This window comes from Anoplopoma fimbria, chromosome 17 (assembly GCF_027596085.1).
Source record: "Anoplopoma fimbria isolate UVic2021 breed Golden Eagle Sablefish chromosome 17, Afim_UVic_2022, whole genome shotgun sequence".
In the NCBI taxonomy this organism is placed as follows: domain Eukaryota; kingdom Metazoa; phylum Chordata; class Actinopteri; order Perciformes; family Anoplopomatidae; genus Anoplopoma; species Anoplopoma fimbria.
Genome location: NC_072465.1, coordinates 4658876 through 4671791, shown reverse-complemented (window position 1 = coordinate 4671791; position 12916 = coordinate 4658876). Strand labels below are relative to the sequence as shown.

General features: G+C 40.2%; 1 protein-coding gene across 3 annotated transcripts in view; it reads left to right on the top strand.

Moving 5' to 3' along the window:
* prickle2b (prickle homolog 2b) overlaps positions 1 to 12916 on the top strand; it is an 89916-nt gene that overhangs the window by 2408 nt on the left and 74592 nt on the right. Inside the window, exons 1-2 of one of the 3 annotated variants that reach the window (XM_054616153.1) lie at positions 3115 to 3299; positions 3920 to 4005. In XM_054616153.1, the coding sequence (XP_054472128.1) occupies positions 3258 to 3299; positions 3920 to 4005 (128 nt within the window). In that variant the 5' untranslated portion in view covers positions 3115 to 3257. Of the gene's footprint in view, positions 1 to 3114; positions 3304 to 3919; positions 4006 to 12916 lie in introns of those variants that run through there. The other 2 variants (XM_054616155.1, XM_054616156.1) reach the window with 2 other exon arrangements.

Genomic DNA, 12916 nt, shown 5'->3' with positions numbered 1-12916 from the left:
CCTCCATCCAGGGGAGGAAACAGGAAATGGTGAATAATGCAGTAATAGTCACTTAATTCGTTTTTGCTGACTGCTTTTAACAGTGCAAGATGTTTCTGTCATCTCTAAATGTTGTTAGGTGAGAGGAAGGGTGTCTAGAGGTGCATATCTGTGAAAAAGATAGAATGGGATGGGTGGGGAGGGAGAACATTGGACACCCGACAACAGTGTTGACAACAATTGCTCAGCAAACTGAGACAGGGGATCCAAGATGTTTTTACTGTCGAATAAAAAGGTGATGAATATGCATAGTTATGATGAATATCATAAACACACACAAATACTCACAGAGACTGCTGCCTCCCTGTGTATTTCCATATCTGTATGCTGATGAGTACAGTGTGCAGTAACAGTGCGAGTCTCCCAGACCTTTCCCACAGGGATTAGAGCAGTGACCTAAGCAGCTGTAGGCTTCAGGCTGCTCTAGAAGTTCCCAACGCTTCTGAACATCATGCCTGCCACCTTGCAAGCAGCCGCTCATTGAAGCCAAATCAGCCCTGACAGATTTATGCAGGTCTAAAGTTCACTGGCAAGATATTTGAGATAATACCAGGTAAAATGCACGGCATCAAAAATCCCAGATTATGAAGAATGTTGTTTTCCACAATGACAGCGGGGGGAAAAAAAGGCCAATACCCGCTACGCTGACACTCACTGCATCCTGTTGACTGTCCAACCAAAAAAGTGGATTTTGCTACTACTAGCATGCAAGCTGTTTTTGCTTCTGCCAACAGTGTTTAGGCTCTTAACTTAAGACTTAATGAGGGGAGTTTTAAAGTCATGGGTCCCCAGGGCCGGCTCCCTCTACCATCATTATCATCATCATTCCTCAAGGTAATCTAGGATGGCTTTGAACTGGGGCTCAGTGGTACAGTAAGCCTCAGGAACACATGCACACACTAAAAAAGTGTGGATTCCCAGCTACAGAATGTGTTTATCTGAATGTAGAATGACTGCATTTGTCTTCTTTTCATTCCTCTCTTTTTCTATCTTAATCTCATTGGACTCTAGACTACTGAAGTGTGACAAGGAGGTTTTCTTGCTTTATACACCAGTGTCCCAGGGTTACCGGTCTGTCCTTGAGAACTCGCTGCTTCTCTGTCTAAATTCAATCCAGTACAAAATATTTTTAACACAGCAATACCTGCTGCTGACTTTCTGTTTTTCTTGCTCCAAAAAATGGGAAGAAGATGAAAGAACAAGAAAGAGAGAGCACTTTCCTTGTGTTTTTTATTGATTGACAGATATAGGCGTTTGAAGATATTCTATGATGAGAATCAATCAAATATAAACATAATGTAAGAAAATATTCCTATTAAAGAACCACATAAATTTGTTACATTACAATGAGGGGATTTTCTCATACACAGCGAGTCCAATTTTGATCATTTACACAACAAATAAAGTTAATTCTTGACCTCAAAAACAGCAGTAGACCAAATCATTTCACCACAAGGCCCATTCAGTAGCTCTTCTGGAGCTTTCATTTCACATGAAACATTAATTTTTCAATAGTCATTGAATTGGATTTGTGTTGGTTTGGTAATGTTGGATTTGTGTCCATGTTGATTTCAAAGCAGCTATAATCAATATTTTCACATGACTACTTGCATGCGAAGCAGTTAATGCTTACTTTGCTCTGTATGTGTAAATGTGCCAATTTATAAGGCAATAATATGTCAATGTTGTGTTACAACTTGTTTCTGTACAGCCATTTATAGTTTAGAAATTGTATGATGTATCAAAAAGTTCCAGAAAAGCTGCTAAATGGACCTTGTGGCGAGATTGTTGGCACTGTGGAGAGACCTTCGCATTTCTACCTGCCTGTCTGTAGTCCAGGGTTTACAGTCATTATATTAAAGCACATTTTGATTTCAAGCTCTACTAATACGCGGTTATTGACTAGAAACACTTCTGTCTTTGGAGAATAAATGGAGGGTACCTAAAAAAACACCTTTACATCAGGGACAACACAATATCTCTCCTCCTGTTCCCACTCACTATTAAGAGACATTCATGCCAATGCTCTCCTGTATCTACTCTCTGAGCATCTCCTAATTCACAGTTGTTCAGAAGGATTAATTCCTAACCTCTATTCATCACACAAGACACGTCTGCCATGTCCCCCACGGGGCGTTTTTATTCCCGGTGGTCTGACAGTGTTGACTCTCTGCAGCAAGTGCCTACTATTCATCACCAGAGAAAGGGCTTTGGCGGCACAGCCTAAGTCTGAGAGCGCTCTGACTCACAGCCATTCTTCCACCAAGATGTGCTTAAACTATATTATCATTTCTAGACGCATATTTTGCTCAAGGCTCTGCTCTATTATGCAGCTCTGTCAGTATATCTAAGGTTGAGGTATGCAAAATACTGTGGGGCTGATGCCACGAATAGTTGTGAATGGATTTCTTTCTATTGGACGATTTTTTTTCTTTTTAAATGGAGTTGCCAAACAATAATCACCAAACAAATCACAACCCCTGTTTATTTGTCACATACACAGTATAAAGTGTAGTGCAATGTCTTTGTTCCTATCTTCTGAAAGCACAGACAAAAAAAAATTGTCCAATACCATAAGACCACAGTATACTATAGAACTAAATATCATACAAAAGAAACACACAATCTAAAAGTACATTTTTGACAAATTTAACAGTGAATAGATGAGTCAAGGTTGCATTATGCTATATTGATTTAATTTAATATATATTTCTAACTGAATCTTTTGGCACAATGAGATTTGCCTCGTTTCTTTAAACTCATAATGAATAATAAGAAACTGGTCATATGAAAAATAGGGTGTTTGAAAGCATAAAACATGTAATCATTGAGCACAAACTCAATGATTACAGGGTCTGCTGTTATTTGCCTTGAGATCTTCTCAGGCTGGACGTCAGTACTCGCCCACACTGGCATTTACCACTTGCATCACTGGTTTGTCCAAGTTTAATTATAGTGCGTCGCTTTTTTTTTTTTCAAAAGTATTTTTCTAGTCCTCTATTGGCTGTGAGGAAACAGGGTGGAGCTGCAATCCGGAACAGCTCCATCCATTAATGAAGGAGGTTAATAGCATAGGACCGCCGTCGTGACTAGGTGCGTTTGGAGAAAAAGTCGTGAGGACATTTGAACAACTGTGCACTGATCTGTGCTTTCCCCTGTGCGCCATTAGTTCTCGCCAGTAGCCGACTGTGCCTTCACTGACCTGTGATCAGCCTGTCATGTTCAGTCGCGGCTATAAGAGGAGAGATTACAGCAGATCGGTAGGTAGGCAAAAACAAGGTTAGAGGTTTGGTGCTTTCCATTTGCGCATGTCTCGATTTGCTTTAATTAATAATAATAATAATAAAAAAAAAAAAAAAAAATAATACAAAAAAAAAAAAAAACGCATGCAACTTATTTTAGTTTGATGTGAAGTTTTCCCTGTTTCCTGCTCTGTCCTGTTGCTAAGGGCAAAAGTTCCATCTGTTATGAAAGTCTAATTAGCAACACAGCTTGAGACATGATGAAAAAGATATGTTCTGTCTCTTTCAACCAGTGGCTTGTTTTGTTGAATATAGGACATATTATATTATTTCACTGATGAAGAGCCAAACTGTTGTTTTGTTGTTGTAGGTGTTTATTTAATTTAACTGTAATTAATGCTGGTGACTTTGAAGAATTCATTTTTTTAAATTAGTTATCACATAATACTGTTTCTGTGGTGCTTTGAAAACAATTTGTTTTTGTAGTGATACATCAGGTGAAGTAACTCATTAAAGTACTCACCACTTAGCTGATGACAGTCTGACATTTAGAGCCACAAGGTAGAGAGTTGTTGTCTAAATGGACAAAGCAAAAGCAAACTATGACCCATCGTCTTCTGTTCCTGTTTCCCCAAAAGCTGAACCCTGCAGATGAGCCGCAGAGAGGACAGCCCTGTATCGCCTGTGGGGAACAGTGTCCCGGCTTTGCTCTGCACAAATGGAGGTAACGGCATCACTTCACTGAATTCGCATAAATAACACCGATGGCCACACAGTCAGTATCCTTTCCGGTGTTCATATGCTTCAATACAGCTGATGCGTTTATCAATAAATTAGGACACAATCAGAATAATTTGCTGCCCTGCAATAGTGACAGCTGTTAAAGCCACCAGCAATTTGGCAAAGTAAACATTCTGCAATTGTAAAAAAAAAAAAACAACTCAAGGGTTTCTTCTTTAAGTAGTAGCATTCAAGGGGAGCCCTTTCACATCTCTGGTACTCTGAATAGAATCAGCCATCCATACTACTGATGAAGAAACCATTGTTCTGTCCCTGTGTGCCCTAAGATAATAGTTTTTACTGTAGAGACCATTCATGCAGCAGGGAGGATTTAAACCTGCTGCCTTCTTCACTCACTCTGTCATAACTGGGAGTCCGTTCATTTTCTTATACTGTGAAAAAAACAGTATCTTGTAATATGAAGTGCAGGGGGTTTGGGTTGGTGTGTGACTAATGTGTGCGACTAATGTGTGCAACTCCGTCTTAGGAATGCAGTACAAATAGCATCACACATGTTCGAGGAGAGCACTGAACATTGTTGGTTTATCGGTATCAGCTGATTCTGATTAACACCAATCACTCGATGACAAAGTCCCTCTATGAGCAGTACTGACTTCATAGAGATGTTTTGAGCTATACTGGTGTCTCTGTGCTGTTCAGTGGCTGCTGAAGCTCAGTTTGTGAAATCCCAAAACCCTGTTCTGATTACAAATCCTACATTGTTATCGTGGGACACAATAAGCTGCATGACTTGGTCCACTGAGGAATTACTTTGGGAGGAGAGGTACACAATTATTAGATCAAAAAACGGAGCAGTATGAAGAAAATACAATAGTTTAAATTAGTTTGAAATCTATAAACCGTTGAATAAATAGCGTAAAACTACAGTATTTTGGCAAAAAAAAGAAAGAGCAACTAGGTTGGAGCCAGCTTGTTCAAAGTTTACAAGTCAGCCATGGATTCCTGAGGCTTTTTCTCTCTTACTGGGAATCCACAATGGAAGGGGAGGGTCTGAATCATAAAGACCATCCTGCCTTCTTTGCTGTAAAGTAAACTATTACAGGGGCAACAGAGGGCCCAGGAATGCAACCTTCAATTGCCTTGTCTTTGCACTCTCACAATAAAAAGTAAACTTTTCCCCTTTGACAAACTGGAATAAAACGTTGTCAGTGGACACAGACTAAAGGAGCCCGATAGACAGTTTTATGGCTCCAACAAGTCTTTGTTCCTGCGTAGAAGAATTTCCAGTTTTTTCTCTCATGGAAAAATAAACGTGTTTTCATGCTAATTCAGCAAGATGTGGTACTGTAGTAATGTGTTTTGGAATGTGGTGGACTTTAAATGACCCTGAGGTCAGAGATCAGGAGATGAAGGGGACAGATATGCACATACTGACTCTTCTGGTCATGTACCCGATTTGGATTTCTAGTGTAAATATAAAGAGGTATATGATGAAATCATCCTGATGGCTTTCAGCTTAGGCAAATCAGTACACAAGAAGAGAAACGGAAGTGTGGAAAGCAAGGAAATGAGTAATGTCAAGAGGGCACACAGAAGGCTGTTCTCATTTTTTCATCCTCATGTCATCAGATAATTCCAATATGTGAATATTTTTACAACAACATGGTCATTTAGAATGAAGCTGTTTAGAGAGACATTTGTGAAAATAGTAGGCAAACGCTGATTTGTTTAATGTATGTATCATAATGGCTTGTATATCCCCTTTTGAATGACGAATGCATGACTCACTACCTATATATATATAGAGAGTTATTTACTCTCACACAGGCGCAGAACGTACATGCTACTTGGCTGTTGGCTGCAGCCTATTCTTTGCGATGTGTTCAAGTGCAACTTTTTGGCAAAGTCACAGGCAGCGTGAGGCGATGCAAAAGTTATTTTTTTTCAAAGTCATTTTGGTGTGTCTGGGCCATAAGAACAGCCTCTAAAAGCTACTAGCACATCTGTAGGCTCTTAGGCTTGTTATATAATGAAGTCAAATTAAAATTTGTCATCCAGGGGTTGAAACTCGGCATTTAGATGGCTAGACCACAATTTACCAACATTCACATTACAGCTAACCAGAATAATGTTACGGCACGTACATTTTAAGAATGCCAGCAGCTGACATACACGGGGGTAAAGTTGTGGTTTCCAAGAACAACTTCTGTCACCTAACCACAGGTTATGGTTATATTGTGGACATGAGCAAGTTAGCAGTTTGACTAAAGTTGATTTTTTTTCTTCTTTCAATATATTTAATTTAAAGGGTTTCTAGAGACATTATGTGGTGAAAGTATTTCACAAAAATGATCTGAAAAATAATGAGACATCTTAGATTCATCTAAGGACCCCTCGGGGTCTCCCAACCCCTAGGATGGGAACCTTTTGTTGTAAAAATTCCATCCCTGCGTTGTTGTTTATCGAGTTCAGTCAAGCTACAGTGAATGGAGCTAGGCTTCACTACACTGTCCTATTGTCTCCACACTTTTATGTTATTCTCAGAATTCACTGAAATATTGATGATTCTCTAAATATTCAATAGATGCACACATAGTACAAGCACTGTTTTTCTCTCTTTTCTTTTTATATTTCTTCTTCCTCTCTTCTTCCGTACTGCCTCTGTATAAGATGTTCCCACTAAGCTAAACTCCTGGGGGGGTTATAGCCTGGTCTTTTATAGTAAGTTCGCTGAGTGTGTTGAGGCGTTTCCCATTCAGAGTCAAGAGAGGAGCCAGTCTGGTGGTGGGTATTTAAAATCACCCAGGCCTACCAAAACATCACCATCAAGAATTCACTGTAGGTGTTATTTAACTCAAGTGTGAAAGTTAAACACAGTGGACCGTGTCTGCAAACTGAGTTGTACAAAAAGTTTGTTCCTAGTGACTTAAAAAACATGAGTGCAGGTTTTCTATAGAGCTGCTGCTAGTTTTCAAGAACAGAAAGATCTCCCTGGATGAGGCGCCGGAAGTTGCTGTGGAAAAGAGGAAAAAGGACACCCAGGCTGCTCTGCTCATCCTGCTGTGGGTAAAAAAAAAAAAAAAAAAAAAAAAAGGAATGGATGAAAGAGGAGCTTCTGTTACCTGGCTGCTTGTGTGTCAGTGTGCCTGTGTAGCTCAGTAAGCTGAGTGGGCTGCTCTGGGCAGGTTGAGCATGTGAGGGTATTCTCCTTGCACAACATGCTCCGTCTGAATTATTAATGCCTGCCTTTGGCTTGATTGATTTTCCTTGTGCTAATGAGACTCATTACCAGGCGTATTACCATGTGCTCTGAGTGTGAATGTGCTACCCGATCGGCCCGATCATATGACCCTCTTCTGCGCGATGCCTGTGTGTTTTAGAGCTGCGTCTAATGTGCGCTTAAAAGGTTACACTTGACCCGTTGGTAAGGTTAGGTCAGTCCAGACATGAATCAGACTACAAAGGAGGATTTATGCTATGAGATCTTGCCATTTGCTATTCCTTCATTTCCTCCAGGCCAGCAGCACAACATAAACCTTCATTTAAAGCAGCGGGTTAAGTTCAGGTTGCCAGAGCTGACTAGCGCTGGACAAAGCCTCTCCTTGTATCCAACCGGGCCTTAGCTGAAACTTTAGCTGGCTAAAAGCAGCAGTGAGGGAGGAGAATAAAAAAAAAAAGAGGAGGAGAAAAGATGGTTCCAGTAGAACAAGAGGGATTGAGGTTGAGTTTTAACCCGGCCCTGAATGACTTGCTGACGTCTGTCCCCTCGGTAACCCAGTCCGATCTGCATAACACAGGCCGGCCCCGCTATTCACAGTGTTAACAAGACGGCCTGGCAAATAAAACTGTCGGGGCGCAAAGGCATATGAAAGGGCTCTGGCTATTTGGGAAGAGAAGAAGAACACTCGGTATGAGGTGAGGGGGGGGGGAGCGAGAATAGAAGAAGCCATTGGTGGTCGGTGCCACACAATAGACGCTCTGCAGATTTATCACTAAAGCTAGTCTGTGTATTTGCATGGAGATGGTAAGCCTCCTCGCTCGATAGTTTCCAGAGTTGGAAACACTCCCTACCCTGCTGTCTTATATTCCTCCATGGGCTTTTTTTGGCGCAGAAAGCAGCAGCAACATCTGTGATGGCACTCGCATGGGTCAGGAGGCGAATGACTTGTCAAGCTGGGCTTTTTATTGTCTAAATGGTGTCTTTTGTCTTTGTCATTAGGAGGAGATTTATTCTGAAGGGGTTATATTTTGACAGGTCTGCGGGGTCATGTGATGTATGACGGATGTTCACAGATAATGCAAACCCAGAGAGCCGTGAAGCCCTGATATAAATCATAGTTTGACCTTTGGGTTCTCAGACAGTGTTGGGCTGAACTTGTCACTTTCCATCCCTCTTCTCTCACTCTCCTTCTGCTGCTGATTCCTCTCTTGTTCCTCCCCCTTTGCTTCCGGTAGCCATTTCACCTTGTTTTTTTTTTTCCCTCATCACATTTAATCTACACAAAAGACAGCATATGATTTGACTGTAATGGCACGGACTCTGTGCAAATTAAGCATGGCAGTCACGGAGATGAAAATGGTCCGTGCACGCGGCCGGCTGAGATCCTGAGGGGCCTGTCGCTCAGCTGCTGAATTCCAATGAAATCCCAGCATCAAAATTCAAGAGCCAAGGCTGATATGGCACAGAAACATGCACAAAGGTCAAAGCTATAGAGGGCACCACAGCTGGATTCCAGTAGTATTCTTCATTTCCTCTCTCCCCGTGGTTAAGAATGACTGGGGTTTTAATAATGAGCACAGGTAAAGACACACATTTGTTATAAGCAAGCACGCAATCCTCAGATATTGTCTGATTTGTCATTTTGAATGCACACATTGTTTCACTACCCTCGGCAAGAGAGTGCACTGTGATTCCATGATATGATGTTATTAGGTTTTCTGAATGTATTCTCAAGCATTGATAATAATTCTATTTATTGCTTTTTCAGTGTTAGCAGTTTACGCCTCTCTTTTGTTTGATTTGGTGCGATAGAGCGGCTTTTTGTTGGCTGTATTGTTGGCTGGCTGTGTATTTGTAGACCCTATCTGGAGAGAGGAAATGAACCCTCTCATCTGGTACAGATACAGCTTGCAATTATACACACATGACACCTCTGGAGCCGATGCTGGAGACACAGAGACTGTGCACATTTGAGGCTTCTAACATTCAAAAGGGGATATACGTTGTTAGCAGTGAGCTATCAGGCATAACAGGGGGTCGTGTCATTCGATCCACCAGGTGGGTTCCGGACGTGTAACAGGAGATCCGGCGAGGTGTTGGGTGGCTCTATGCTTGGAGTAATTGCTTTTATAACTTTCTGCAGCTCCTGTATTGTTAGATACATGTTTGACTGGAACCAGGTGTATTTTCATTTGTCATTTAAGCTGCATGTGAAACTAAGAGTAACCGTAATAACAAGAGTGCAATGCTTTCGTGCATTAGGTGGGATATAGTTCCATTTTCTTTAGATTTGTCTGTGAAAGAAACTGTGCTTGATTTGTCCTTGGACAACAGCCGCCGTGAGGTTAAAGAGATGCCAAAGTGAGAGATGTATTCTCTCCTCGCTATCTGAGACAGAGATGTTGACTGAACCCTCACTTATGTGACTCCTCTTTTTATACTGATCTGAGCTATTTAAAGGTCAGTGTGTCAGCTCAGCATCATTTAATCTGTGGCAGCTATTTTATTTTAGCTGGATTGTCTTTATTTTTGCTGATTATCTCTCCACTATCATATTTTGATTATTCTTTGTTTTCAGATGTCTTGTTGTAGATACCAGATTTTTAAACAGTGTTGGATAGAGGATATTTGCCATTTATAGTGAAGCATTGTGAAGAGGAGCTATTATTCTGATGTGAAATGAAAAATGTTCTGCTTATTTCATTAGATGAAAATCCTCTAATCAATCTGTCTGGCTCTCCCTGATTCATACTGAATTGATTTACATATTTGAAGAAAATGCACTTTTAAAACATCAATTATGTTCTGGTATGTCAGACTAAGTGAAGATTCTCTCAGAAGCTGTTTCAAGGAAGCCCTTTTGTTCAGTTTTCAGCTGTTTTTCCTCTCCGGTGGTGAAGCTCACTTAACTGACCAGCAGGAGGCAAACATGTCAAACTCAGGCACACTGAGCTCAAATAGCCACTGTGGTTGCATCCAGGTCACTCTGATACCAAGAGATCAGACATTTTATGTGATTTAATTTGATTTTGGTGGGATGGGATATTCTTAAAAGGTAAAGGCTAAACAATAACTTACGTCGACAGTATATGATGAGAAAAAAAAGGGAAATGCCAAATAAGCAAGTAAATGAATACAGAGATATGTTGCCATAAATAAAGCCTCATCCATCCTCTCTTTCAATTCTTTGGTGGAAAAAGAGCTGCTGACGTAGTTGTCATCAGAAAGAAGTTTAAAGATGAACCATAATACTGATCCACCACATCATATGGCTATTCTTCTAATCTAAGCAGCAAAAAGACTAGAATAAGCATCTAGATTACAATCCAAATAATAGAATATACAATATTTCCTTAATCTGCACAAAGTGCATCACTGTACTTCAGCAATTTACTGTGTTATCTGATCAGATCCAACATATTCTTTCTCATATAGTCATAAAAGAGATTTATTATATAGGCCAGCTGTGTAAGTCTGTGTTATGTTTGCTTGCAGCTTCTGCAATAAAGCCAGTAGCTTTACTCTGATCCACAGCTCCAGTATTTCCCCTGCTGCTCTTATCAAGGTCATCTCTTAACAGGTGCTCATGCATTTGGATTAAGACTGATAGGCAACAGAAAAGTCCTTTTAATTTTAAATAGGTGAGACATAACAAGCATAGTCGATAATAAAGAGAGGCAGTCACTGTTTTTCTTGTCTTTATATATCTATATCTATATAAAGACAAGAAAAACAGTGACTGCCTCTCTTTATTATCGACTATGCTTGTTATGTCTCACCTATTTAAAATTATTCAAACTGCTATTCAGAACTGAACTGGTGCAACTGAAATCTTCTATGCAGGTCAAAATCTGCATTTGGCGATGTTTTATTTCATACTTAACTCTTTCTTTACAAGAGCGGCATCAGTGATGGTGATGTGAGTTAATACCTGGGGAAGAGGGTTCAGTCAGAGCTGAAATGAGTGAATAAGGGGATGAAGAAGAGACGTAAAGCGGTTGCAAGTCCCACAGTTAAACAGGAGGAAAGTAACACTGTTCCTGGTGAAATGATAAAAACTTGTGCTACCTTACAAATGCCTGTCAGATGAACATTTGAACTTATGTGCAAAACTCTCGGTCTAAATTGAAACACTATTTTGCACAACTGTGATGCTCTCTGCAAATGCTCTAACTGAACACAGCTTGGTTGTAACCTTGTACCACTTGTATCTAGTTTTCATTCTTCTCACATTAGCAAACCTCTGTATCTCTCCCTGACCGATGCGATACCGATGCTAATTCACTCCGATTTCTGCCCTGGTGCTGATCCATGCCTTAATATAGGCTTAGCGTGCTAAGCTGCCTTTGAACTGTCAACGGAAATAAAGGGAGGCAGGCTCACTGCCGTCATAGGCACAGCAAGTTAGCATTTACTGTGCTTAGGCCTACAATTCCAACCCGCCCACCCCAGTAGAGAGTTCACTAATGTCACCCTGATTGTTCCTGCTGTTCATTAATTCATGTACTTTGGCTGGGGAAATGTTCAGCCTTTGACTTCAGCAAACTGATATCATTGCACTCTAAATTTAGTCTTTGTGCTTTGAACAAAAATCACTCTTCCATTAATTGTATAGTTCAGGCATTAATTTACTGTATCTTTAGAAAAAATTAAAAAAAAACATTTGGTGCAAGCGATGGCTACACACACTAACACTCTACACCATCTTTTCTGTTTTTCTGATTTTGATTTGCATTCACATCACGTTGTGTGAGCTCCATCCATGGTCTCCAAAGCTCTCAGGAGTCTTGAGTGCTCCACACTAAGTCTTGCAAGTTTCTTAAAAACACACACTTGGATTTGTAGTAGTGGGGAGGAGATAGATGTGGGGATGCAATCAACAATTATGTTCATTATTGATTAAAATTAAAGTGTGTAAGTACTTAAAATGTAAGTAAAAAGTATATATCACAAAGCCTGGGATCACGTCTTCAGTTTGCTAATTTTGTGAAACAAACTGTTAAAAATCCCAAGTGATTCCATTTTTATGTTCCATTGATGATGATGATGATGATGATGATGAACAATACTAAGGGTCGATAGCCAGACAAGCAGATCTACAGAGCATTGCTTTGAGGATGCTTACATGCGCACAATGACAATGCTAGCATGTCGATTTTTAGCAGGTATAATGTTTACAAACTTTAGTAAACAAAGTTCAGTGTGTTAGCATGCTAATATTTGCTAATAAGCGCTTAACACGAAGTACAGCTTAGGCTGGTAGGAATGTTATAGTTGTATGAATGAATGAATGAATGAATTAGTTTAACAGGTTTGGATTTGGCAACCAGAGGTGACATCATAGGGTGGAGTTAAGCACAACCAAACACTGAATAAGACCTTTTTAGGTTCATCCAATAGAGGTTGAGATATTCCAAAGTAATTGAAATACATCACCATGAAGGAACCATGAATATCTGTTCAAAACTTGGTGTCAATCCATCCATTACATGCTGAGCTATTATTGGAGCTTGAGAAAAATAAAAATAGGAGAAAGTCCCTCAGCCTCTGGGGACCTTGAATATCTTTAGCAAATGACATGGAAATCCATCACTGCAACCTCATAGCAGTGTTACAGAAAAAGTGTGAAACTCACCAAAGTCACTAGGATTCATCCTCTGGGAACCTTGACTGT